General features: G+C 37.4%; 1 protein-coding gene across 7 annotated transcripts in view; it reads left to right on the top strand.

Annotated features, from left to right (window-relative positions):
- PDLIM5 (PDZ and LIM domain 5) overlaps nucleotides 1-25,115 on the top strand; it is a 235,490-nt gene that overhangs the window by 655 nt on the left and 209,720 nt on the right. For all 7 annotated transcript variants that reach the window (XM_010848342.1, XM_010848336.1, XM_010848337.1 and 4 more), the window contains exon 2: nucleotides 2,962-3,099. In XM_010848342.1, coding sequence (XP_010846644.1) covers nucleotides 3,004-3,099 — 96 coding nt within the window. In that variant the 5' untranslated portion in view covers nucleotides 2,962-3,003. The remainder of the gene's footprint in view (nucleotides 1-2,961; nucleotides 3,100-25,115) is intronic.

Below are 25,115 nucleotides of genomic sequence, written 5' to 3'. Positions count from 1 at the left end.
CACCCCCCCCACCCCCAACATTTAGGATTGTGTAACCTGTTAGGGGAATAAAGTTTGTTTAAAAAACAGATCTGCGTCCAGGAATAAAGCTTGTTTAAAAAACAGATCTGTCGTAAACGCCAGATTTATTAATGCTTGCGTACTTGTTGGGGCTTTTTTAGGCAGTGCCTCTAATTCGTTTGACAATAAGTGGAAAAAGGAAGGGCGTATGGATAGGGCAGAGCTTGGAAAGAAAATTGGTGGCTGCGCTGGGCAGGGCAGGTCTAGGGTGTGATCGCCAGATCCTATCCCAAGTCCGCCTTCCTGACCACGAGGACGTTGGAACCCGCCTGCCTCGGAAACAGCCGGCTCGGGAACCTTATTTGGCAAACAGGGCTAGGCGTGAACCTCTCTGCTGGGAAACTGTCTCGTCGGCTACTTTCATCCGCTGCTTGTGGCTTTATTTCTTTCACTCTACCTCCACAGTCTCTCAATCTGGGGAGAAAAAGAATCTCAAGATACATCTTTAATTTCAGACCCATCTCTGAGCAATTCATCACGAATTCTTCTTTCCAGTCTTCCCATTCACTGAAGAGGTTAGGATAGAAGTGTGGGAAATACCAAGCTTCCTAGAGCGAAAACATTGTTTGGACTTTCCCTAAAAGAAACTCCAACACTATACTGAAGTTCCAACATTTCCTACTTATTTGAAAGAAGAAAGGCTGCTCAATATTTCCTGCCTCCTTGGTAATTTAGGAAGAGTTTGGGCACTAATAACCAGACCTGGAAAAGGCCAATAATATAACTGTTGCTTTGACTTCTATTTCAAGTCACATGAAACTAGCAAAGGGAGGGAAACGGCACCGACTGGAAATGAACTGACACTGGTTCTGTAGTGTGGGTGTGAACTTGCCAGTTCTAGAGATTTTAATAACAAATGGGGGAAAGCAGGAAAGGAACTCCCAAGTAAAGAGAGTTGCAGGTACATGGATTAATATATGAATTAAATACATTTTCTTGTAGGGAACAATGGGATTAGGAAAGTTGAGCCTAACTTTCACGTTCTTCTTTTGAGGAAAAGTTAAAGATTAAAAAAAAAAGGATGGGCATATTGCCTGTGAAATATCTGTTGGCTCTATACACTTTTGATAAATATTGTGTGCCATCATCCAAATAGTCCCTCTCTACAAGTTCTCAGAAACGCTTTTATTATAGGGAGAAAGCAATTATGTATATTGGGTGGTTTAGTCGCTAAGTCCCGTCGTGTCCCGCTCTTGAGACCCCATGGATTGTGGCTCCTTATTACCTCCTTAATGTCCATTTTTCACCTGTATCTAATAGTTTGATGTCTGGTTTGGCCTTTTCATCTTTTTGGTGCCTGTTACATTAGTACTAGTTTTGTTGCCTAGTAGTTCAGTGAACTACTACGCTTGGGGAGAAGCTTTCTCTTTTTCTCTGGTAGATGTAGTGCAGATTTTCACTGAATTTTCTTTAAGAACTTAGACTTACTTGAAAATTTTGCCTCGTTTTCCCCATAGGAGAAGATGGAATCTGCCTGCTTTTAATACTCCCAGTTATTCAAATATCTATATCTGCCACTATTAATTGATGTGTGGAGTAGAAATTTTGAATATGTTAAAAAAAATGAAATATTTTAGGACAGGTAATGATTTGGTTAAACAACACAGATTTTTCCAAGGAAGTGGGTCTTAAGCAGCTTTTTTTTTTAATGTGGTTTTAAATTATTTATTGTTATATTATTAATATTTTAAAGAAGAAAATAGTACATTTCTTAGTATTACATTTTAGAAAATCCCTATTCCTCCTAATTTCTCCCACATAATCACCATAACAATCAATACCAAGCTCTGAATCATACTTCTTTTCCTTCAGTTTTTCTTTGTTATATAAAAGTACATGGTACCATGAGAGTCATTTTGAGCTCCCTTCGAGCAAAACATAGAAAAAAGAAAGCATCAAAGCACTGGTTCTTTTCTAAAGCTCTAATTCCCTTTCATGCAATAAGATTAACCCTATATTCCTACCATGTTTAGTCAATCTTATACACTGTGTGGTAAATGCTCGCTCCACTTTGCCTGATGAGGTGTGTATGTAAAACAAAAAGCAGGTTCTGACTCAAATCTCACTGTGCTAGAATATTGCCACCCACTCCAGTATTCTTGCCTGGAAAATGCTGTGGATAGAGGAGTCTGGCAGGCTACACACAGTCCATGGGATTGCAAAAGAGTTGGACATGACTTGGCAACTAAACTACCACCACCAGAGTATTGCCAATCATCGCCTGTCTGAAGGAAAAGTGAATAATTTTTTTTTTAAGTTTTTTGTTAGAAAAGTGAATAATTTAAGTGTGGAAAATACCATGTCCCTATATGAGAAAATACAAGTTGTAGTTTATGATTAGAGAAAATAGTTTTTATGCATCAAGAAACAACTTCTCATTTTAAAGAATTTATTGTTTGGAAAGCATGAATGAGAGTCTACCATTTGTAGTTCTCTTCATATGTTAAAATAACTCAGAATTTAGGTAAGTGAAATGGACCCTTGCCAATTGCAGACAGAAGAGGTTGGGGAAAATCATTTTGAATTAAACCTGAAATACAGTTTTGTTCTTTTTTTCATATAAAACAAAGTATTGTAAGGTACCTTGAATTAAAGTTTGTGTGCAAGAAGCCACAAATTGTATTCTAGCAAGTTGTAAGATTGATCAAATGTCTAGAAATATACTCTGATATGGGATTTTTAGACTATGGAAATTGGCATAAGTTTAGAGATTGCATATTAGCTCATAGATTCCTTTTCCTAGACTGAAATGAGAACTTAATATAAACTTACTCTGCATATCCCCTCTTTCCCCCCAAACAAAATACTGAAGATAATTTAGTTGGGTTTATATTCAATACATTTAAATATGTAATAGCTTTTCAGATAAACGTCTTTGTTAACCATCTGATTTTCTTTCAGTTTCTTTCATTTTGAGGGATTGGATTTTGCGTCATTAGAACCATGAGCAACTACAGTGTGTCCTTGGTTGGCCCAGCTCCCTGGGGTTTCCGGCTGCAAGGTGGCAAGGATTTCAACATGCCTTTGACAATCTCAAGTGTAAGCAAACTTTACAGATTTTGTTGTAGATGTTCACTCAATGCATAATCCTAGAAACATCACGGCTGAGTTGTTGAAATCTCTGAATGTCCTGTGCTCTACTTAATAGAATTGCTTTTGGAATATGATCTGAGCAGATTTAGTTAATTGTCGTAAAGGATCTGTTGGGGAAGGAAATTGGATAATTGATTTCAATTAAGCATATTTCCCTCCCTCTTAATACAAAAATGGAAAGCGTTTAACTGGGGGACAGACTCCAGATCTTTGAACTGTCACTGATCTGGACCTTAGACTCTTCATATATAATAGAAGGTTGTAACTGTGGGGTGTTCACTGTCACCTTCAGCTCCAAAAGCTGTTTCTTAGAAACTGTTGATCAGTATTGGGTAAAATAACTGTTTTGGTGTTATTTCCTCAACTTGCTCTCTGATGAAGGTGATAGCCTACAGTAAAATGGCCAAAAGCTACTTACCTTTGAAGAGGAAATGAAGGGCTATTGGGTTGGCCAAAATTTTCGTTGGGGGTTTTCCATAAGATGATACAGAATAGATAGTCGATTTTTGAATAATTGTGATTTGACTGTTTACATCATTATGGATTTAGTTTGAATATATTCTGTATATATATTGTAAAGATACGTTTCATGATGCTAATGATACTTATGAGGGGAGTAATAATAGCTTTCATTTATTGAGGCTGGACTGGGTATCAGGCACTATTTCACTTTCATCTCCAACTAGGTAATTTTTGCTATTAATTAGTTGTATGACAGGAGAAGGCAATGGCACCCCACTCCAGTACTCTTGCCTGCAAAATCCCACGGACGGAGGAGCCTGATAGGCTGCAGTCCATGGGGTCGCTAGAGTCGGACACGACTGAGAGACTTCACTTTCACTTTTCACTTTCATGCATTGGAGGAGGAAATGGCAACCCACTCCAGTGTTCTTGCCTGGAGAATCCCAGGGACGGCGGGGCCTGGTGGGCTGCTGTCTGTGGGGTTGAACAGAGTCGGACACGACTGAAGTGACTTAGCAGCAGCAGCAGCAGCAGCAGGAGTTGTATGACATTTAAAGGATTTTTTGAATATTCAAATAAATATGAATATCTGTTCCCTTTTTATTTGCATGGTAGCATAATATACACACTGTTCCACACATTCCATTTTTCCTCAACAGCTTACCATGGAGAATTTTCCTGATTAATATGTAGAGTTTTTCTTTTTCTTTTTAACAGATGTATAGAATTCTTTTGTAGGGAAGTAACATTTTTTTAGGCAATCCCCTATTGAAGTGCATTTGTACTGTTTCCAGTATTACTTTTACAAGTAATGCTGCAGTGGATATCATATATACATGATTATATATGTAATTTTTGATAGGTTGTGCCAATTTGCACTTTTGTGCAATACGTGAAAAAACCTATCCCCCAAAAAACATTACCAGCAAACTTTTGGACTTTTGCCAAGTTCTTTACCTTCCTCATCTTAGGTAATTCTCACACCAGGCTGTGACATAGTGGTATTATTCTCATTATATAGAACTGTGCTGTGAGCTCCTGTGGCTAACGTGGAAGAGCTGGCTTTCAAGCAGGTATACTCTGCTGCCTGCTCAATAAGCTTTATCATAAATTTAGGTAGATTCTTTCTCTAGTTAGATATTTAGAGGATTACTTTTTGGTTTAATTATATATGTTCAGTTCAGTTCAGTTCAGTCGCTTAGTTGTGTCCGACTCTTTGCGACCCCATGAATCGCAGCACGCCTACTTGGGTATAAATACACACTGTATATATATATATACACACTGCTTCTTACAGTATTATATACTACTTGATTTTAAAAGATTGAAAATACGTTTGTAACAGTTGTGTATCTCAATTAAAATGCTTAATCCAGTTTACTAATGAAGTTTTCCTTGTTTTTTGGCTTTGAATTTTTAAATAGCTATCTTTATCTCCAAATTCTGTCTTGATTTTAGCTACTCAGGTTTTACAAGGAAATACATGTATGTAATGCAGTCTGCAAGTTTTAAGGCTTTGCATGATTGGATGAAATTTTAACTGTAAAACATCCTTGTGAAAATGTGTCTTGTGATTTATTCCTGTTTGAAGGGAACAGTGTCTTTTTGCCTCCTACCAAAGAGCTATTATGCAGAAAGGAACAATATTTGAATATTGTCTTCTTTCACATTCTGTTAACATCATTCTATATTACTTTTGAATATCCTCGTTTGTGATAATGGACTAAAGAAAATTGTTGTTTAAATACTCCCATTTTTCGCTAAAAAAAATCCAGAGACAAATGAACACCTAGTGGAACATACTTTGTTGTTTGATTATGGAAATGCAAATGGAGTATGTAGATATTGTGGTGCCATTCCTTTAAAACAGTTGTCTGTGCTTGTTTTCTGGCAGACAGTCTGAGCTCCATGTTGTGATGCTGATATAACAGAACGCTGTGTACATACATATGTGCCCTCTCTTGGCACAGAAGAAATGCTTTCCTTGTGTAGACAGAGTGCTAATTAAAGGGTTTTGAACATACTGATTAAAAGAGACTATGGTAACAAAGCTGCTGAGTTATTTCTGTTCTCTTACAAAAGTCTCTGCCATCTCCTGTGACCTTTTTGGGTCTTGTGCAGTGGGGCATGCAATTCATTCTGGACTGGAGAGGATGGAGGGGGAGGGGGAGGAGAGGGAATGTTGGCGCAACTTTGCTGTTAGGCTGTTGGCCTTTCATTGTAGTTATTTTTAACCCCTTGTGTGGTTAAGTTTAAACATGTGCAGTAACATTGCCTAATAAACATGGGTGCCTAATAACTAATTTATATTGTGGTAGTAAGATGATTAACATTATACCTCATCTTAATTAGTTCTCTGGTTATATTTATTCTGCCTTCATTATGTAAAATTATCGGGATGTATTTCAGTAGTCACCAGATTATTTAATTAATACTATCAAGAAGCAATTAAAACCTGAAAGCATGCCTTAAAACATATAATTTAGTGATTCTCTTATTTGGGTAATGTGTATGGAATTCTTAACAAGGTCTGGTGTGATAATTGCTCAGTTATCTTTTACAATAATATGAAATTAAAAAGAAAAAATTATTTGGAGACTTGAAACATCAAATCCACCATGATTGTAGGGAACAGTTGCATGTTTGTAAATTTACTGTCTGTTGAAATTGAAAAAGGAAAAAATGTACAAGTTTGTGCTTAGCTAGGAACCTACATCTATATAGAGTTCAAAAGTCTACAGTTTTTCCTCTGGTCATGTATTATTGTCTTGTACTTCAAAGTGCTATTTATGGTTTCCTTATACTATTGGAACTCAGATATCAAATGTATTTGAGATAAAGAAGTCATTGGCTGGAACTTGAACATTCTATTTCCTTAAGATTTTGTTGTTAATCAGTGTAGGAATATATTGACTATGACTTGTTTCTTAAAGCATAAAAACTATAAAATTTTAGCATTATGCTCAGATTTTGTTTTCCATCTCTTTTGTATGAGTTTTGCGTACTTCTTTAGTTGGTAGGTTTCTAAGGTAGGATTGGTAATTCTTGCAAACTTTTTGAAAAGATCCTCAAATTGCTGTAACTGCCTGATTACATATCATTGTCTTCAATTTCCTATCCTTAAAGTGGTGTGTCGGCTACTGAAGTTTGTAGGCTGTCTTTTTATGACCCTATATTTATGAAATTGCCTTGAAGCCATGGAATGTAGGGATGGTTTCATTGTAGCAGTGTGGGTTTGTTGGTCTTTGCCAATATATTTTATAAGAAGAAATAGGAGACTTGTTGCACAATTCAAGGCTGTATTTTGGCAAGTTGATGACCCTCACCATGGAATTAAAAGATAGTGTATTTGTGAATAACATTTTAACTGCAGCATCCTAAAATTCAACACTCTGCTTATGTTATTTTCTGATACATGATATTAGAATTTTCCCTTAACTCTCAATATTTGGATTTCCTGAAGGTTATCTCCCAATTCTTTATAAACACATCTATGGTGTTTCTTTAGCAGATAAAATGAGGTCAGACATTTCAATACCCAAATAATAGAGATTTTGATTCCAAGAGTTAGAGGAGGATCAGTTGTCACCAGGTCAGATAGGATTTTAGTTGGTTTTGAAAAGCAGAAGAAATGTATCATTTCTTGGAGTATGGAGCCCTGTTTAGAAGTATTATTGATACATAGAACAGAGAAAGAACAGTGAAAATGCTTTGCTGTGAATTCATTCATTCAGTAGTTAAAGGGACATTTCGTGGAAGCCATAGAGGAAGAGACAAAGTATTGGGGAATACAAAGCTGGGGAGAAAAATAGAGTACTAAACAGTGTCATAAGACCTGTCACAAGACAGTGTTTGATGAAATGACAGAGATACAGATAAGTGTTTCTTGGTTTCAGTGGACACAGACCTTTTGTGTTCGTTTAGGGTAGAGAAATTACCTACAGGAGAAATTAATTGAATTGGTCCTTGAAGGATGAACTTTGAACACCTCAGAGTAAGTGTTTCTCTGTGATGGTTTTCAGTGCCAGTGAAAATGAAGACTTATTTTGCTATTGCTTGATTCTGGGTGAAACTGTGAATAAAGCTGAGTGATTCTCCAGACAGGCCAGCTGCAGAGTTCCCTCCAAGAGGCGGGTAGAAAGAGACTTACAGTCCTCAAGCTGAAACGAGAGAACCATCCTACCTTGAATAAATGGGTCCATTGTTAATTTTAAGCTGTTGAGTATTTTCTTTTACATTCCCTTCCAACTACCCTGTCATTATGCCAAGTTAGAAAGTTAATAATTTAGCTTGCTTAACTGTATAATGTATATTTCACATGTGTGTTCACCCTTTGCTTTAAAATATTAATTACCTTATGTGGAAGACTCAGAGACTTGCCTTTACTACATGGCAGTTTTCTGCCATTGGTGATTGCGAGGGTCAAGAATCTCAAGATAATTCTGAAGATTTTTTCTGGTCTGTTATTTGTAAAAAAATGAAAATCTTAAATCAGTTTTATTGTTAAGTTAGTAGTTAGAGAAAAAAGGCTTTTTTTTTTTTTAGTTTTTAATGAATATTGGGCATTTTAGAAAGTTATTTGTTAACATAGGAATTTTACTGCTATGCAGGATTTTTGTATCTGATGGAAGAAACAATATTGTAGAGATTGAATCAAGTAAGAATAGCACTTTAGACCTAAGTAAAGGAGATTTTCATACAAGATACTCATTTACTCTTGAGTTAGGGCTAATATTTACTTACTTAAACTGAGAATAACCAAAGCCTATAGACTCATTTTCAGTCATTTTTGAGAATTTTCAATGCAGAGAGCTTGTCTTTATGATGGTTGCTGATTAGGCTGCAGTGTGAATATACAGTTAACCAGATACCTTTGTCTGAAACATCCTGTTTGTAGTAGTTCTTACCCAGATTCCCGTGTACTGCAAGGCCCTTCATGACCTTTCCCCGCAGCTACAACTTCACAGAAGAGAAATCTGATACGACTTTATTAATCTAGAAACACCCATAGCTCTCGCTGACAAGGGATTGCTTCTTTGGCATCTTAGAAGAGATAGTTGCATTTCAGCTTTAGGAGGTGAGACTCTAGGCCTTTGAATTTTTAAGATGAAGAAATACTTCATTGAAGTTTTAATACTTCAATTGTGAAGTATTAAAATATTTAATACTTGTGAAGTTTTATATCATATAAAACTTCACAAAACAAGATCCTCACATGTGAAATATTAATATATGTGTGGATTTGCAAATAAATGACACAATAATGGGACTGAAAAGAAAACACCAGTTTAAGAAAGTAATGAGCAGTGACCATGGTGGTCCCTCATTTGGGTATTCTGGGTACAGAGTCACTGTATAGCCCTGCTGGGAATTCAGATTTGTGTTTTAATTACAGAGTAGGAAAATCACTTTTGTAGCACAGACTTTTTTTTAAAGGTAATAAAATATTTAGCTATGGACAGAACAGACAATATTGAATGAGTGTTTAAAGTCAGATTTGGAAGAATTTTTTATAGTATTAAAATGGAATCTCTCAAATTATCAGTTCCCTATTTTTTGTCACATTTTTATCATTTCTTTCTTGTGGCTTAATTGGAGTTATCTTTCATCTGTCAATACTCAGTTTTCTTTTACAGCTTATTGTTACCCGTTTTGTGTGATAATTACTGGAACAAGTTCCTCAACCCCACTGGCACTTAGTCCACCCAGTAGAGTCTAAGCAGTTGCAGCAGGTGTCCCTGTCCAGCTTAAATGCAGGGGGATGAAATGAGCTGGGAAACTTGACGGGACGAAATGAAAAAGAACAAGTCAGAAGGGAAGTGCAAAGAAACAGGCAGTTTTAGAAAGGTCACAGTGGGAACAGTTATTTACTGGATCAAATATGGTACTCAAGAAATCTTAACCCTTCACTCTTTCCTCCCTTTTAAAGTTTCATTTATGCTTTTCTTTAGGTAAGACATTCATGTGAGTTGAAAGTCCAAGGACTCGTTAGAGTTTAGAGGAAAGAGCGCCTGTTGCCCTGTCATTCGTTCCCTTTGCCTGCAAGCCCCCGGTGTTTGCAGTTTCGTGTGTGTAGTGTCAGGGGTAGTCTACACAGATGTGTGAAAGTACATAGATATCCTCTCTACCCTCCTTGTCAACACAAATAGTGTCCTTTTTTTTGGCATTTTGCCTTTTTTAACTTAACCCCAAATCAGTAACTATGGCTTCATTCTTTTTGTATAGCTGCATTGTATTTGGATTTATCATAATTTATTTAGCCAGTTCCTATGGATGGACAATTTGGTTGTTTCTAATCTTTTTCTTTTAGTGATACTGTGGTGTAATTTTTGTATCTGTATCTATATCTATTTATTTTAGGCACATATATGAGTACATCTGTGAGATAGATTCCTAGAAATGGGATTGCTGAGTCAAAGGTTGTCTACATTTTCATTGATACTGCCAAATATCTCTGTGGAGACACTCCTCCCCACAAAATGAGAATGCCAGTTTCCTCATACCTGTGCTAGCACATGTTTTGACAGACTTTGATCTTTTCCAATCAGATGGGCCTATTTCCATCGTTCTCCTTTTTTACAGAGCTTAATCACTAGTATTCTACAGAGGATTCTGTATGTTTTTAAAGTGGCTCATTTTTTCCCCCATTTGTGTGAGAATATACAGAATGAAAATGTCCTGGTTTTCTTTAAATTATTTCATTAACTTTGGAGGGACACTGTTTGTTTGAATTTTTTCATTTAGAGCTCGGATGAATAATTATCCTCTTATCATTTGCTTCCTATGTCCAAATGAATTTCCTCTCTCTGTTAACATATTACTTCCAAATATATGGTGAAATAATTTTTTGTCTTTTGTGAAATAGTTTTTGGCATAGTGCCCTGTGATAGACTTTCTAAAAAATTAAGCAAATTACATTTAATAGATTTCAGGTTGTTACTTTGGAGTTTTTCCAGTAGCTTGATATATTGTGTAATATCAAATCCTACTCTTCTCGATCTCCCTTCAAAGGATGTGACAGAGAGACTGACCATAATGAGGTATTTGGCCTGGTCCTTGGACATAGTAAAATTCAGCCTTAGGACCCTCACTGTTTGCATATCAGCCTTTATTAGCCAGTGGAGTATAACAGGTCCCAACAGCTTCTAATGTCTCATGGCCTAGTGAGTCAGGCATTGTGAAGGCATTCTAGCATGTGGCACAGTGCGTTTCTTTGTTTTACCTGAGTGAAGCAGCAGAGAATGTAAGTGCTGGTAACCTTGATGACAAGAAGGGTCGGGATGCCAGGGCTGTTTGTATTTTATGTGCTTAAAGTTGAGGGAAGTAGGAATTTCCTTTTAGTCTGTTGCTGCAAAATTTTAAATATGATGAGAAGGGTTTGGAACTACAGAAGAATGTGCACCATTTGTTATTTGAATTCTGCGACTTGTTAACCGTTTCCCTAGGATTCAGAAATTGATTTAACAGTGATCACTGCTCTTCGTGATAATTATCTTGGGTGAAATTTGATTTACCAAAAGAAAGTTTGTGTTTTTTTTTTTTTTAAATGGTAGTAATAACTGAATTCCATTTACTGTTGATTCTGTCAGGGGCTTAAGCATTGTGATTGGTTCCATTAAGTATCCAGTTGTTAAACCAGTATTTCTTTAATGATTTCTGAGATATTAACTTTTAGAGATGGTGAAATTTAAAAGTTTAGTCAGGTTGTAAAATGCTAGCTAGAGGAGGTTGTGCATATATTCTGAAAATATTTTCTTCTTAAGATACTGGAGGACAGATATCCTTTAGAAAGCAAATGCATTATTCCTTAACTAGCAAACCTTAGAAATAGATGTTCTGGAGAGAGAAGTTAAATACAAGCATTGTTACACATGTAATTTTCATGACTGTGGACATTCTCCTGAAGTATCTCCATGGTGCTGACTTCCAAAATATTCTAGGAATGGTTCTTTTGATCTTTTTAAGTTAGACATTTCTGTTTATATGTACCTTTATTCATTCTGGAAGACTCTAGTTAGTTGATATCCAGTTCTCGGAGTGGCATTTTGATAGTTTCGCAGACAAAGGTGTTTCTAAACTTCATCACTGGCTTGTTCCCCCCTAGGCGCTTCCTCATCTTCAGGCTGGCATCTTGCCCAGGCAGGAATTCTGAAATCCTGCATTTAATGTATCACTGCCCTATTTAAGAACTGCAGGGCTTCCTGTTACTTATTCCTCAACTCCTCTGCCTACCATTTAGGCTGCATGTCAGTGGGCCCATTTAACAGAACTGAGTTTATAGTCCAGAATGTTTTGAACCCTGAAGTCCTTAGTCTCTTTGTTCTTCATGCACAATACCTTTGTTTCTGAGCTCTGAAGCCCTGCCCATCCATTAAGGCACATTTTATACCAGGTGCTGTTTGGAATGTTTGACTGCTGCAACTCACTGGGTCTCCTTTCTTTCCTCTGTTAAATAATAATGAATATGCATTAACATTTATTGAGCCTGTGTTATTGTCTAGGCCTTGCTCTAGATATTTTGCACATGTTTGATTATTTAATCCTCGTAACAACCCTCTGAGGAAGTATAATTTAAAATCTCTGATCTTCAGAAGAGGAAACAAAAGTTAAATAACATGCCCAAAGTAACACAGCTAGTAATTGGTTAGGCTTAGGATTTGGAACCAGATACACTGAGTAGAAGTATACTGTGATGGTTTTAACCAGCGTTCTCTGTTTTCTGGGAATAGCTAACAGCTTTCAGCACTGACAGCCAACTTTGTGTGTATGTCTCCTAAAGAGAGAATACATGCTACAAAATCAAAGACTTGTATAAATGGGAGTAACAGATTATATTTTAAAAATATGATTACTTTCTAAACTGATTATTAACAGCATCAGTGGGATTTTTCAAATGTAGCTTCTAGACCCAGACTTTGAATTCAGGATGTTTAGGGATTCTCAAATGCTTTATGGATGTTTCTCATGTACCATTGAATCACATTTTGTATACTCATGTTTGGGAACCAAATGTAGCTTTTATTTATTTTATTTTTTTTAATATTTTTAGTATGGATCTTTTGTTATTTAGATCACTTCAACAAAAAGATTAAGGCTAAATTGCAGTGAAATTGCCACCAACTAAATACTGTGACGGATCTGCTTGTCTCCAAATCATAGTCTTCACTTTTTTTCAGAGTTCAGTCACCATAGGTCAAATTGTTTTTTGGAAATAAATGCCAGTTTTAATAATACATGATATCAGGTTTTAGTTCTGTTTATGATGCTAAAAGTATCTTTGTGACAAAAAGGTTTGGAGCACCTTGAAGTTGGTACATTACTTATAATATTTTAATACTATACAATTCAATAATGAATGTTAAATTTACCAGAGACTTCTGGAGGAATCTTTGGTAAATTTCACCAAGTATGTAACAAGTATAGTTGGTTTTTTTCATGCCTCTTTGTTAAGCTAAAGTGGTAACATTGAAGTTAAAGGAATTGAGGATAGTCTTTTTAAGGCCAATAGCCAGAGATCAGTTGTCATGTTATGTTTCATAGCAATACAGTTCAAGTATACATAAATAGGTCATATACTTTGTTAAATTGTGAACCCCTCTCACCCGGAAAAAAAAAATTCCTACAACTCTGGGTCTTATTTACTCAAAATCATGTTAAAATTCCCAGTATGTGTTCAGTGATTGTTGACTGATGATTATATTGATGATGGGGACAAATGGAAAGCCTAGTTGCCATTACAATCATTTCTTCTAGAATTGTTTTGTTAATGAATATGATTGATAGTTGTTATTAACTGGTGAGACATTTTGGTTTTCTTTGTTTTTAATCCTAGTCAGGTTTTGTTCCTACAAAATGCCCCAGAGGTTCCTTACTGTAATAGCCCTCTGCCTCCCTGTAGAGTCTGCCTGTGTGTCAGCCTGTATTTGTTTTCTCTGTATTTGACCCAGTGGTTCTATTTCTGTCCCTTGGTGTCATGCACAACAAAGGAAAACCCTTGCTCACATAGCCTTCTAGGTGACTGAGTTATATTTCCCTTTAAGTCTTGTGGATATTCCGTTGGAAACCATTTCTTCAAATGTTTCTTTCTTGACAGTTGCCCCTCTTCACAACCCTGAGCATTTGCCTTTAAAAGTAGTTCAGGTTTTAGATGTCTCTTATGTGTGAATCCCAGAACTGAACCCCACCCCTAAGATATAGTAAGACAAATGCAAAAGTATAGTTATTAAGCAAGGAAACTGATTTTTTTATGACTGGATAGTGCAGAGTTTAGAACTGCTTTGGGCAGTGGGCTTGATAGAATTTTCACTATTTTCTCCGTATACTTTTGTACTGTTTGAAATGTATTCGTGTCTTTTGTCTAAAAAGTGAAAGAAAGGTAAATTGGCCTATAGTTTGTTCACGTGCAAACTCAGACTTGCCTGGACATATATGGAGCTTAGGAGAGCCTAAAAAGGAGCAGGTGTGTGTGTGTGTGTGTGTGTGCATGTGCTGTTTACATGAAAAACCAAGGGGCTTCATGGCAAGGAATCCAAGAAACATGTAATTGAGGCATATTCAAAGCTGAGTCCTTGGAGATTTTATTATTATTATTTATTATTTTTTAGGAGAGATGGGTAAATTTTTGGTAGACCAGAGTACAGTCCTCTTGGTATTGTCTTCTGGTGCTGCCTTTTTCCTGAATGACTCATGCCAGAACCCTAAGAGGAGAAGGTGTTAATTAACACATATTTGTTGATCTCCTACTGTGTACCAGGCTGGGGTAGAGAGGGTGGTTCTCTATTTCCTGACAGAAAGGTGCATAGAACAAGATACGGAATATATGAAGAAGCTTGGAAGTAGAAGAGGACATATATGGAATGAAACTTGGGAAAGGACCATGATAATATGTGCATTGACCATACAGCCTAGTCAGGATAGCAGGGAACTTCTGGATTAGGATCTGTAGAATCCCTAGAGGAGACAGAAGTAGCAGCAGTAGTCAGAATTTGCTATCCTACCTCGAGGCATGGAGCCATTTATTTAGTATCATTATTGAACACCTAATGTGTGCTCAGTACTGGTCTAGGAGCTGAAAGTACACAAACAGAGTCATTATTGTTAGGAACCTTATAGGCTAGTAAAAGAGACTGTTAAGTCTCAAGTGTATAGATAAATGAGCAATGTAACTTAATAAGGTGGTGTGCTAGGGAATAAGTGTCACTCGGTTGTGTCCAACTCTTTGCACCCCATGGACTCTACAGTCCATGGAATTTCCCAGGTCAGAATAGGAGTGGGTAGCCTTTCCCTTCTCCAGGGAATCTTCCCAACCCAGGGATTGAACCCAGGTCTCCCACATTGCAGGTGGATTGTTTACCAGCTGAGCCATGAGGGAAGCCCAGGGAATAATTGGGGGAATGGTATAAGGGGAAAGGGTCTTTAAGTTCAACAGTCAAGACAGGCTCTCCTGCCTGAGGAAGCAGCATTGACTTAAGAGTAAGAAGCCAGTATGGGAAGACGAAGGAGAACAGCTTTGCAGGCATAGAGAACAGTAAGTGCAAAGGCCTGGAGACAGGAAGGATGTTGGTGTGTTCAAGAAGAAAAGGAGGCCAGTGTGGCAGGAGTGCACTGAGCAAGGAGGCAAGGGGAGTGAGATGGGGGTGGGGAGGGGAGCCTAGTGTCAGAATGAGAGATAGGAAGGTTTAACATAGTGCAGAGAGATGACACTGGGGGTAATGGGACAGCGGGGATTTGAGAGGGATTCTGACTCCTCTGGATTGGTGCTGAGCTAGGGAGAGTGGGCTCCTGTTACTGTGATTTTACCATATCTGCAAGCTAGTGTGTTTTTAAACTGGTTTTGATAGAAATTTCAGGGGAAAAATTCCAAAGATTTTTTAAGCAAAGAAATAACCATACAACCTTCCAAGGTGGTTACTTGGAAATATCTTATGTTTTATTATGTTGATTTGGAAAAGTTATTTATGTTATAACAAATACATTATTGTTTTCTCATTGTTATTTGCACACTGATGACAGTTTTCCTATTTTGTGCTCTTTTATTATTATCACTGTAAGAAGCAGCTTGTTTCCCAGATGGCTTCTGTTTTCATTTCCTTGTGATGTTATGACCTCTTCTACTTTAATAAGGAAATGTTGCATATGGATTCAGGAGTTGTTTACAAATTATGCTGGTAGCACTTTTGTTAGAGTCTGCCTCAAAGATAAAGTGAGTGTTAGGGTATTTATTCTAAGACAGATATGTTGAGCTGAGAAAGATTTTAATAGTGTCTATTTTTAAAAAGAATATTTTAGTCTGTTGGTTAATATGCCCAATGCCAAAAATTATGTTTTGTAGCCCTTTTATTATTTCAAGTGGAGGGAGTTTATGAAAGTTAATGTTTTTCATTTCTGAACCTTTCGGAGAGGTTGCATGACAGGATTAAAATCTCCTAAGAGAAGGCTGACAGTTGATACCTAACTAAATTCAGAATTTCATGTCTTAAATGCATTGTTAATGGATAAAAGTGCTGTCACTATCATGTAGCTATAGGTCTGCATTGATCATAACGTCTTAGCAAATGATGAAACTTCGTACTTCATGTTCAAGGTCAACTTTTTGTAAATTCAGGAGAAAATGAGCCTTGTTATGAGTTTTGGGGTATATTTGAAAAATATACTTTACAACCAACTTAAATACTGTGTTACATTAGGTATAACAAAATAACATACTAATGTAAATATCATTTTAGATATAGTTTTCTTAATGATTTTATCTTTAAGATTGAAAGTAATCTAATAGTAATTAGAGGCAGAAGAACCAGAGATCAAATTGCCAGCATTTTTTGGATCATAGAGAAAGCAAAGGAACTCCAGAAAAACTTCTGCTCCTTTGACTGTGAGACAGCCTTTAATTGTATGAGTCACAACAAACTATGAAAAGTTCTTAAAGAAATGGGAATACCAGACCACCTACCTGTCTCCTGAGAAGCTTGTAGGTGGGTCAAGACTCAACAGTTAGAACCTTACGTGGAACAACGGACTGGGTCAGATTGTGAAAGGAGTACGACAGGACTATGTATTGTCACCCTGTTTATTTAACTTATGTACAGAGTACATCATATGAAATGCCAGGCTGGATGAGTCACAAGCTGGAATCAAGATTGCAGGGGAGAAATACCAATAACTTCAGATGTGCAGACGATACCACTCTGATGACAGAAGGTGAAGAGGAACTAAAGAGCCTCTTGATGAGGGTGAAAGAGGAGAGTGAAAAAGCTGGCTTAAAATTCAACATTCAGAAACTAAGATTATGGCATCTGGTCCCATTCTTGGAAAATAGAAGGGGAAAAAGCAAAAGCAGTGACACATTTTCTTTTCTTGAACTCCAGTGTCACTGCAGATGGTGACTGTAGCCATGGGATTAGAAGATGCTTGCTTCTTGAAGGCTATGAGAAACCTCGACAGCATATTAAAAAGAAGACACATCATTTTGCCTATAAAGGTCCATATAGTCAAAGCTATGGTTTTTCCAGTAGTCATGTATGTATGTGAAAGTTGGACCATAAAGAAGGCTGAGCACTGAAGAATTGATGCCTTCAAACTGTGGTGCTGGAGAAGACTGCTGTGAGTCCCCTGAACTTCAAGGAAATCAAACCAGTCAATCCTAAAGGAAATCAGTCCTGAATATTCATTGGAAGGACTGATGCTGAAGCTCCAATACTTTGGCCACCTGATGTGAAGAGGTGACTTATTGGAAAAGACTTTGATGCTGGGAAGGACTGAAGGCAAAAGGAGAAGAGGGCAGCAGAGGATGAGATGGTTAGATAGTATCACTGACTCAAAGGACATGAACTTGAGCAAAATCTGGGAGACATTAGAGGACAGGGAAGTCTGATGTGCTGCAGTCCATGGAGTCTCAGGGAGTCAGACATGACTTAGCCACTGAACAACAGTGACAACAATAGTAATTAATTTCCAGCCTTAAAAGAACACTAGAGGCAGTTGTGATTATACCAAAGCTAATGGAATAATTTTTTTTTTTTTAACTGCAATCCTTTGGGGTTTGGGCTTCCCTGGTGGCTTAAACTTTGAAGAATCTGCCTACAATACTGGAGACCTGGGTTCAATCCCTGGGTTGGGAAGATCCCCTGGAGAAGGGCATGGCTACCTACTCTAGTATTCCTGCCTGGAGAATTCCATGGACAGAGGAGCCAGGTGAACTGCAGTCCATGGGATTGCAAAGAGTCGGACACAACTGAGCGACTAATGCACACTTTGGTGTTTATATGTTCTCCCAAAATATACTTTTTTAATTTTAGTGGACAATGTTGTACATACTGTTTTGTGTAGTTAATACCAGTGCAGGTTCTGGAGCACAATGCCTGGCTTTGAATTCTGGCTCTGTAATTTACCAGCTGTACACATCTGGACAAATTACTTGACTGTGTCCCAGGTCCTAACTGTCAAATGGGGGAAAAGTAATATTTACATCATAGGGTTGTTGAATTGAATAAATTAATACCTGTAAAGTGCCTGGCACATAGTAAGAACTCAGTGAAGTTTACCTAATAATAACAAAGATTATCTTATATTAGTAAGATTAGTATATTACTATTTACTAGTAGTATCTGGTTGAAGCAGTTTTGACACTATTGAAATAATGTTTCTAGATCCATCACTTCTTAAATAACATCATCTTCTAAATCAATTCTGGTTTTCTTTTTCATAGATTTTTATAGAAGATTCCTTAGAAGCATTCTTCTCAGTACCTACACACACACACACAGACATACATGCTTTGAATTATTTCATGAAACATTTTTTATAGAAGGTTCTTAATAAATGTTAGTTGAATGAATAGCCCATTTCCTTCTTCTGTCTGTTATGGTCTGCCATACGCTGTCAGAGATCTGAAGGGATGGTTCAGTTCAGTTCAATCGCTCAGTCGTGTCCGACTCTTCGCCACCCCATGGATTGCAGCACGCCAGGCCTCCCTGTTCATCACCAACTCCCGGAGTTCACTCAGACTCACGTCCATCGAGTCAGTGTGCCATCCAGCCATCTCATCCTCTGTCGTCCCCTTCTTCTCCTGCCCCCAATCCCTCCCAGCATCAGAGTCTTTTCCAATGAGTCAACTCTTCGCATGAGGTGGCCAAAGTGCTAGAGTTACAGCTTCAGAATCATTCCCTCCAAAGAAATCCCAGGGCTGATCTCCTTCAGAAAGGGATGGTTAGCACCATTAATAACCTCCAATTAGACGTTCTTCCCTTAATGATTGCCTTTCACTCTGGCTTTTTTTCTTTTAAAGAGGCATGATAAGCTATATTGCTGATGAGATACAGTTATTCTAGAGAGTAATGTTCTCTCCAGTGAAGGATGTTGTTGTTTACTTGCTAAGTTGTGTCCAACGCATTGACTTTAACCCTCCAAGCTCCTCTGTCAGTGGGATTTCCCAGGGAAGAATACTGGAGTGGTTTGCCATTTCCTTCTTGAGGGGATCTTCCCTTTCAAGGAACTAAACCCATGACTTCTGCACTGGCAGGCAGATTCTTTACCCCTGAGCCACTAGGGAAGCCCTCCAGTGAAGGATAGATTTGATTATAAGAGAGAATATGTAGTGGAATGTAGACAAGGTAAGCTTAGCAATGTTTCTGCCATTTGTAGCATCTGTTTCTAAGAGTGTGCTGGCGTATCATCAGCCTTTGTGTATTGGTCTCTGTGCTCCTTGCCTGGCCCTCCTGCTTTTCTGACCATAGCTAGCTGGACCTGGGTTGGGTTCCTGACCATCTATATATAGGTGATACAGCCATCTAATAGACAAAGTTGAATGATTTATATGTGGTCATACTATTTACAAGCCTTATGAGTTTTATGAAATATAAAATTTAACTATTCTGAAATTCAGCCATACAGATAAATGTAAATCATTGCTATTCATTCATTAACTTATTTACCTACTCCATAAATATTTATTGAACATTGTTATATGCCAGGCACTGTCCTAGACCTATATGCCTTCTAGGCACCTGTATCCCTTCCTACATGCTAGGCACTGGGGATACAGTGCTGTGAATAAAGCAAAGTCTGCCCTCCCAGACTGATGTTTTAGGGAAGTGAAGAAGAGACATAAATACATAAAAATAGTTGGTGATAAATAGTATGGGGCCAAGCAAAGGAGTATAGGGAAAAGGAATGATGGTTGAATGCAGGTTACTGATTTATAGAAGTTGAGTAAATAAGGCCTCATAGATAAGGTGACACTGAACAGAGACTTGGATGAAGTAGGAAGAGCATTTTGGACAAAGGGTAAAGGCCACAACATGAACATTTGCTTTGCATGTTTCAGAAACAGCAGTATTTGAGTGGCTGGAGCAGACTGAGGGGGAGAGTGGTAGAAGATGATTTTAGAGAGTTGAAGGTAGTTATTTCCTAAGATCAGTTGGTATTAAAATCTGCAGCAGGTTAGTTGATAGGACAGTGGCATTTTGCTGCTAGTTTAAAATAAGACCTTGTCAACAAAATGAAAGTTGTTTTTTTTTGTTTTTGGTTTGGTTTTGGAACATAGTACTGTGGTACACAGGAAATATTTTCTCTGAATTCTGATTGCAGTGTTATTTCATTCAGGATTGATACTAATTTTAATGCTATTTAAGGTTTAAAAGGTTATAAATATTGATATTTGTATCCTTAGTGCTACTGTATATGTGTCTGCTTAGTCGCTAAGTCCTGTTTGACTCTCTGCGACCCCATGGACTGTAGCCTGTCAGTCTCCTCTGTCCATGGGATTTTTCAGGCAAGAATACTGGAGTGGTTTGCCATTTCCTTCTCCAGGGGATCCTTCCAAACCCAGGGATTGAACCCGCGTCTCCTGTTTCTCCTGCATTGTCAGGCAGATTCTTTACCAATGAGGCACGTAGTTATAAACAAGAAATAGGGTCATATTTCATGTATAGTTCAGTGATAGTAACTTTTGTCAGATGGTGATTGCTCATTAATTTCATTGCCTTCACTCTTACAGGAATACTTAGTTGGAAACATAAGGTGAAACAAAAAATTATTTTTGTCTTTTTTCTCCAAGATTTTGGTTTTACTCTTATTTTTCAGCTTTATAATAGACATTGAGAAATGTTGTTATCTGTTGGGTAATCACTAACAGGCTGGTTATTAAAGGCATATTAGTACGTAAAATGATTCAGTCTACTTAGGGATTTCTCAAATAATATGTGAAATCTCCTTTTAAGTTTTACTTTCAGAAACATTTCCTGGGAAGATTTGGTCTCATTACAATGGATGATCATTAAAACATTTCATTTACACATGGCAGGAATGACCTTTTGAAGTTAGCTAGCTGCCCAGGTGTATGGGTAATCATTGGCTAGTTGTTTTCACTTCTGTTACAGTCAGAACAGAACTGTGTTTCTGTTGAAATTTAAAATAAAAATAGCTAAATATTTTCTTGGGGATGGTCTGTTTTCACACAGGTGCTTTATTATCATCACTGTTAGCCTTCATTTTTTTAAGACTTAAGTTTTATTATTGTAGACAGTTTACTTGTTATCCCAGTTAAAAACCAAGTTAAAAATTTTGTAATCAGTTGTTTTACCTTTTGTATCAGTGAACCCCACCCTTTTTCAGTTTGTCTAAAGGAGGTGCAAGAAATGTTATAAACAGAAAATTTCCAAGAAGATTGCTGTATTAAAGGACAGGTTTATTCTAATGGACAGCTGCATTCTAAACTAATGGTAAAGCCCCAGATTAATCCAGGTAATTTGTTTTTCAAACAAATTGGTTGGTACAATTTAAGCTGATTTCTCCTCAGTAACTTGTGAAACAAGTGTTTTCTTCAGCAACATTTGGAAGTTGATTTAGCAGGTTGTTTAGATAATTGGGTCTTGTGCTTGTCTGGTTTTGATGATTCACATTTTTGCAAATGCAATAGATTTGAGTTTCATGGGCAGATATGGCCTTCACCAGAAATTGTTATTTGTATTGATGTTAACTTTATATAACCTCAATAAAATCATAGTCTTTCTTTGAAGGGGAAGACAAAAATTAAAAATGATAGCAGAAAAGTAGAATGGTGGTTAAAGGGGTTGGAGGGAGAGGGAGATGGGGAGTTGTTCACTGGGTGTAGAGTTTCATTTTTGCAACTTGAAAAAGTCCTGGAGAGCTTGAGAGTTTGTTTGGATGTTCTAGTAGGGTAGTTAGCACAGCTACCCTTGACCGAAGACCAGTCCTCCTCTATCAGGGATGGTTGTCTCTTTGACCGAGCACACAGCTTCAGGAGGAATGCACATGGAGGGGTGAGGGAGGAGGGATGTTGCCTAGCCAGGCAGATCAGCTGAATCAGCACTGGTGATCAGTGGGGTGATAGGTCTTGCAACCAGATCACCCTCACATTCAGTTTTGGAGATCTACTGTACAACAATATGAATATTGTGACATTTATTTGATACATAAAAAATACTATTATATAAGCCCTTGCTAGTTCTTATAAGTACAATATTACAGATACATGTTTTAAAAGAAAAAGATTTTTGTCCTTGAAGTGCCAAAGAAATAGTAATTAGCATTTAGATAGGAATGAGTAGATAGCAGATTATCACTAACTTTTACTTGAAGTTGTGGGAACTAAAATTTAACTTCAGGGATTAGTGTGGTTATGGTAACATGATTTCTTAACAAAATTGAACAGATTTACCAGGGAATAACCTCTATATTTAAGGAAAGTGAAAAGTTTATCCAAATTTGCTATCCAAATTTGCAAATCACTCCCAGTTTAGTAACTCTAAGGCAATTCCTTTCTGCCTTCCCTTTAAACACATGTATATATCACAAATATTATATGTATCTAGTTCCCAGTTCTTTTAAACTATTAAATAGTAACTCTTAAAGTTGCATCATAACTAAAACAAAATATGTTGTAAATATGCCTTTGTATCTCCTGAGTATGAATGTGTTTGATATTTTAGTATTAACTGATTAACATTTTGGTGCAAATACACCAAATAATGCAAAGCTTAAATATGCATAAGGAAGCGAGTGTCCTGTTTTAGCTCTGGTGGTCTGGAATCATTCCCCTTGTTTCCTTTATAGTTTTGTAGCACATGTTATTTTTGATTGGATATTATTTGTAATTCTGATATTTTGAACATTTTAGTGTAGTGGATAAGAGTGTCACTTTGTACTTTAGGTAACTCAAACCACTTCCCACTTCTTACTGCCTAAAAATATAGTCTGGGGAATTGTTGTGATGAACTTATATTTTAATTAAAGGTTGTTCTCTGTCATTGTCTCTTTTATTTGTAGAGAATAATTTATCATAGTCTGATTTTTCAAGAGGAAAAATTTTTGTTTACTTTTGATTATAAAAATTATATATATACATTCTAGTTAAAAATGCATAGTTAATGAAGAAAAAGCAAAACCAAAACACCTCACCAAACTTGAAATCCAGCTACCTAGAAAACTGTGGACATTTTCATAAGTATTCTTAAAAACAGACACTTTTACCAACATTCTTCATGAACAGTCCGTCTCTGATCTTCTTCCACCATCAATATATAAAGACTTTTATCATTGAGTTTGGTTGTATCTTGTTTGAGTGCCATACTTAAACAGTTTGGGTTTTTATGTTGCTAATTTAAAAGATGCAGTGAGGGTAAGGAGAAACAGGACAGCATGGTGTGTGCAACAGTATGGACTCTTAAGTGTTTGAATCCTAGTACTTAACATTTTCTGCTGTGTGACCTTGAGCAAATCACAAAGCTTCTGAGTCTCTCCTTTCTCATTTGTAAACTGAGATTATTAAGAGTGTACTTATTAGATTAGTGTGAAGGTTGGGTTCATGGCTTTTAAGTAGTTGAAAGTGAAAATGAAGGTCACTCAGTCGTGTCTGACTCTTTGTGACCCCACGTCCATGGAATTCTCTAGGCCAGAATACTGGAGTGGGTAGCCTTTCCCTTCTCCAGGGGATCTTCCCAACCCAGGGATTGAACCCAGGTCTTCCACATTGCCGGCGGATTCTTTACCAGCAGACCCACAGGTACTTGAAATACCTGACAAAGAGTGCATGCAATGTAAATATAAACTATTTTTGCTATTGGTAGGGATATTATGGTTGTTAAATTTTAGGGAGAGATGGATTTCAAATGGTTTTAGATCTTTAGGCATCAGCACATATCCTCTTGCCAGTTCCCTATCTCTTCAAAAGTCTGTGCATGGTATATTAGGTATCTGTTGGATGGAGGAGGATGAGGGGAGGGTGATTAGAAAGGAGGTTTTGAGTTTCAGAGACCTGGATAGAATTATTGTTGGCAGTTATCCATGCTTTTCTAGCCATACTGCCTTTATCTTGGGTGGCCTTTGACTAGAGCTCCTCTAGGTAGAGCCAGCTGTACTTGCTGTATCTTGGAATCTAGGGAATAGTTTTAGAGATTCTCAACCCAGAGCCAGTAAAAAGCAAATTAAGTTAATATGAGTTAGTGAATTTTGGCATGTAGTCTAGCCTGGAGGTGCACTTACTGACCATTTTCCTTATTTTTTGTGTTTAAGTCTTCTTAAAGCAGCTTCCCTGGTGGCTCAAACAGTAAATAATCTACCTGTAATGCGGGAGACATGGGTTGGGAAGATCCCCTGGAGGAGGGCATGGCAACCCATTCCAGTATTCTTGCCTGGAGAATCCCCATGGACAGAGGAGCTTGGTGGGCTACAGTCCACGGGGTCGCAAAGAGTCACATGACTAAACTAAGCACAACACACAGCACATTCTTTTTTTTTTTTTTTTTTTAATTTTTTTTACTTTACAGTATTGTATTGGTTTTGCCATACATCAACATGAATCTGCCACGGGTGTACGTGTGTTCCCCATTCTGAACCCCCCTTCCACCTCCCTCCCCGTACCATCCCTCGGGGTCATCCCAGTGCACCAGCCCCGAGCATCCTGTATCCTGCATCGAACCTGGACTGGCGATTCATTTCACGTATGATATTATACATGTTTCAGTGCCATTCTCCCAAATCATCCCACCCTCTCCCTCTTCCACAGAGTCCAAAAGACTGTTCTATACATCTGTGTCTCTTTTGGTATCTCTGATACAGGGTTATTGTTACCATCTTTCTAAATTCCATATATATGCGTTAGTATACTGTATTGGTGTTTTTCTTTCTGGCTTACTTCACTCTGTATAATAGGCTCCAGTTTCATCCACCTCATTAGAACTGATTCAAATGTATTCTTTTTAATGGCTGAGTACTCCATTGTGTATATGTACCACAGCTTTCTTATCCATTCGTCTGCTGATGGACATCTAGGTTGCTTCCATGTCCTGGCTATTATAAACAGTGCTCTGATTAACGTTGGGGTACATGTGTCTCTTTCAGTTCTGGTTTCCTCTGTGTGTATGCCCAGCAGTGGGATTGCTGGGTCATATGGCAGTTCTATTTCCAGTTTTTTAAGGCATCTCCACACTGTTCTCCATAGTGGCTGTACTAGTTTGCATTCCCACCAACAGTGTAAGAGGGTT

The sequence above is a fragment of the Bison bison genome, unplaced genomic scaffold, assembly GCF_000754665.1.
Source record: "Bison bison bison isolate TAMUID 2011002044 unplaced genomic scaffold, Bison_UMD1.0 scf7180017864263, whole genome shotgun sequence".
NCBI lineage: Eukaryota > Metazoa > Chordata > Mammalia > Artiodactyla > Bovidae > Bison > Bison bison.
This window is presented reverse-complemented; position numbering and strand designations above follow the sequence as displayed.